General features: G+C 38.3%; 1 protein-coding gene across 1 annotated transcript; it reads right to left on the reverse strand.

The window, feature by feature from the left end:
• Window positions 1–5: 5 nt before the first annotated feature.
• Window positions 6–782, reverse strand: LOC108378414 (fas-associated death domain protein-like; the record flags this gene model as incomplete). The annotated part of the gene is made up of 2 exons (XM_017634711.1): window positions 198–782; window positions 6–137 (listed from the first exon to the last, which is right to left on the reverse strand). Coding segments are annotated over exons 1-2 (408 nt in total), but the record flags the coding sequence as incomplete, so codon positions are not given.
• Window positions 783–2,693: the final 1,911 nt, after the last annotated feature.

The following is a 2,693-nucleotide window of genomic DNA, read 5'->3' on the forward strand; positions in this document are numbered from 1 at the left end:
GCTGGACGTCGCGAGTTATCCCGACAAATATTTGCGTTCATCGTTGCTGGGGTTTGACCGTTTATAGATAGCTTATGTGACAATTCATCTGCAATATGTAAATCATGGTATTGATTGGTGCCTTCTGCCTTGAACGCCTGAAATCATAAATATGTAAGTACAAAATAACCCCTAAATTGTATATCTTATAAACATACGCTTGGCGCAGTGCTGTAAGTTTGGATTGCCTCGTCGAGTTTCTTACTGCCTAAAAGATGCAGAGGCTCAACCTTTTCTTCGGAAATTACATCTCGACGCTCTAAACAGTCTATTAGATCACCCATGGTACGTATACATTCGTAGCGACGTGGGGAACCAATGTCGTTTATAAACATAGATTTTACCTCGTTGATGGAATCTGGCTGCCATGGTTCATGCAGCGCTATTTCTTTGAGAATATCATAAGACCAATTTTTGGCATTTATATCTTCCATTATGTTGCTTTCTCGGAAGATGTGGAGGTACAATTTTTTATATCAAATGCAATAAGGAACCGATGCGTTTGTTGATAAACATCAAGTATGTACATACATATGTATGTTGACGGCAAAATGATTAGGAACCCGATATCCGTTATCAGTTGAAAAAGTCTTTGTGTAATCACGCATGCATTTGGTTTGTTGAAAGGAATATGGTAAAGATTATGATTTTATATTGATAATCACAACCAAATATCACTTTTAGACTACAAATATAGGTTTTGTATATCCTATTGACATCAAATCTGTGAAGTCAACTATTGCCAAAACAGCTGTTTCCAAATATTTTTTTTTTTGTGTTTAAAGAAATTACTCACAGGGTTGCTTGGAGAATTCACATTTATTGCTAAAATATTTGAAGCTATAAAAACTTGATTGCGATGTTGTTTTGCCACGGCCAGTTTTTGAGTGGCAGTTTAAATAAATTGAACAGCTGGCTGACATTTGTTTGGCTAATATTAAATTAAACCAGCCAGATCGGTCGTTTAAACTAAGTTTAAACCACAGCCATGCACTGAAAATCTGGCCCTTAATCATATAAAAGAATTAGGACAAATGCTGAATTTACATGAGGCAATTTTCCATTCGACTCAACATTGCTCTGCAAAAATCGCTCGTGTAAATAGTGATTCAAGAATCGCTTGGCTCAAACTAGACAGCAGGTCAGCTTTTGCATGCGATTATCGCCAGTAAAAAAATCGCCTCATGTAAAGGCAGCTTAAGGCTACACGCATAGTGAAGCGGCGAGTAAAGCGGCATTCCAACGACAGCCGGTTCTACGTACCGGAATGACTCGGGTTTTTGCCCGACCAAGGGCTGTTGTTTCGGCGATCTAACCAGCGTTGCTTCTTTGGTAGTTTTTAACCACAATTGGTAGTTTTTTTCCTTATTTCTCAAGTTTGGTAATTTGGTAATTTATTTTTCAATTTGGTAACTTTTTCGATTTGGTCCTACATGTCAAATGGTGAATATAGGTTCTGATTCCACATAAGTAAGTGGCCCGTAAGCGTTTCCTTTTATCCTGAAAGTTTCGCAAAGCGAAAGTTGTTCCAGCGTTCCTTGGTTACTATTTAGAATTGTGTGATCTTTAACAAACTGCTTGAAAGTGGCTAATACTAAGGACCGTTTTCACCAACTCTGGTTAACGCTAATCGCCAGTTAAACATCGTTGCCGACGTTACCGACACTATGTAATATGCATGGAGTCAGTAACGTCGGCAACGATGTTTAACTGGCGATTATTGTTAACCAGAGATGGAGAAACCGGCCCTAAGGGCCGTTTGCACCATGTCTAGTTAACGCTAACTGGAGGTACATCCTTCAGTTAAGCACGTTAACTGCTTTATCGATCACATGTTATATGATGGGTGTCGATAACGTCGATAAAGATGTTTAACTGGGAGTTAGAATTAACTAGACATGGTGCAAACGGCCCTTAGTATATCTACCATATCCATACGTAGGAGTAGAACTCTACGTATATACGTATGTATGTTCTCGTTCAAAAAGCTACGGCATTCAGTGGGGGTCTTCACCCTGTGTATGTGTGAGTCGAAAGCTTTCCTTCAAGCGTTGAACTTTTGATATATTTATAAATTATAGCCGCACCATATTTTGACAATTTTTGACATATTATTATTTTTTGTAATTTAATTTTGGTTATTTTTTATAAAAATATATGTAGTTCCTTCTTTAACAGAACTCGTGTTAATTCAAATTTCAAACTTTGTGCAATATTTAAAAAAAATTCAACAAACTTTCGTAAACATTGTAGGTGAATGAAGCACTGATTGCCTGAAAAGCTTGGCATCTTCGGAATACATATGTACAGACATAACCAGCCCTTACTGCCAAAATAACGTAAGCGACATTTTTTGTATAGTTCTGCACATAAATTAAGTTTGGTAATTTTTTGTAGAATTTGGTAACTTTTTCCGGTAATTTTGGTAAAAAATAAAAAAGTATCTCAGAAGTTCTTCGTCCATAGGGCTACATTTGCTCCGCATTCTTCTGCTCAGAGCTGACGTCGAGTCAAACCCAGGGCCAGAAACATAAACCTGCTGTGTATGCCAGAGACGAATACACCACAACTCCACCTCAGTCAAGTGCAATGCTTGCGACGGGTGGAGTCACCTCAGAGTCTGCTCAGGACTACGGACCCATCGGCAGTGGACC

Source organism: Rhagoletis zephyria, unplaced genomic scaffold, assembly GCF_001687245.7.
Source record: "Rhagoletis zephyria isolate East Lansing unplaced genomic scaffold, Rhagoletis_zephyria_1.1 Rzeph_scaffold_14060, whole genome shotgun sequence".
In the NCBI taxonomy this organism is placed as follows: Eukaryota; Metazoa; Arthropoda; class Insecta; order Diptera; family Tephritidae; genus Rhagoletis; species Rhagoletis zephyria.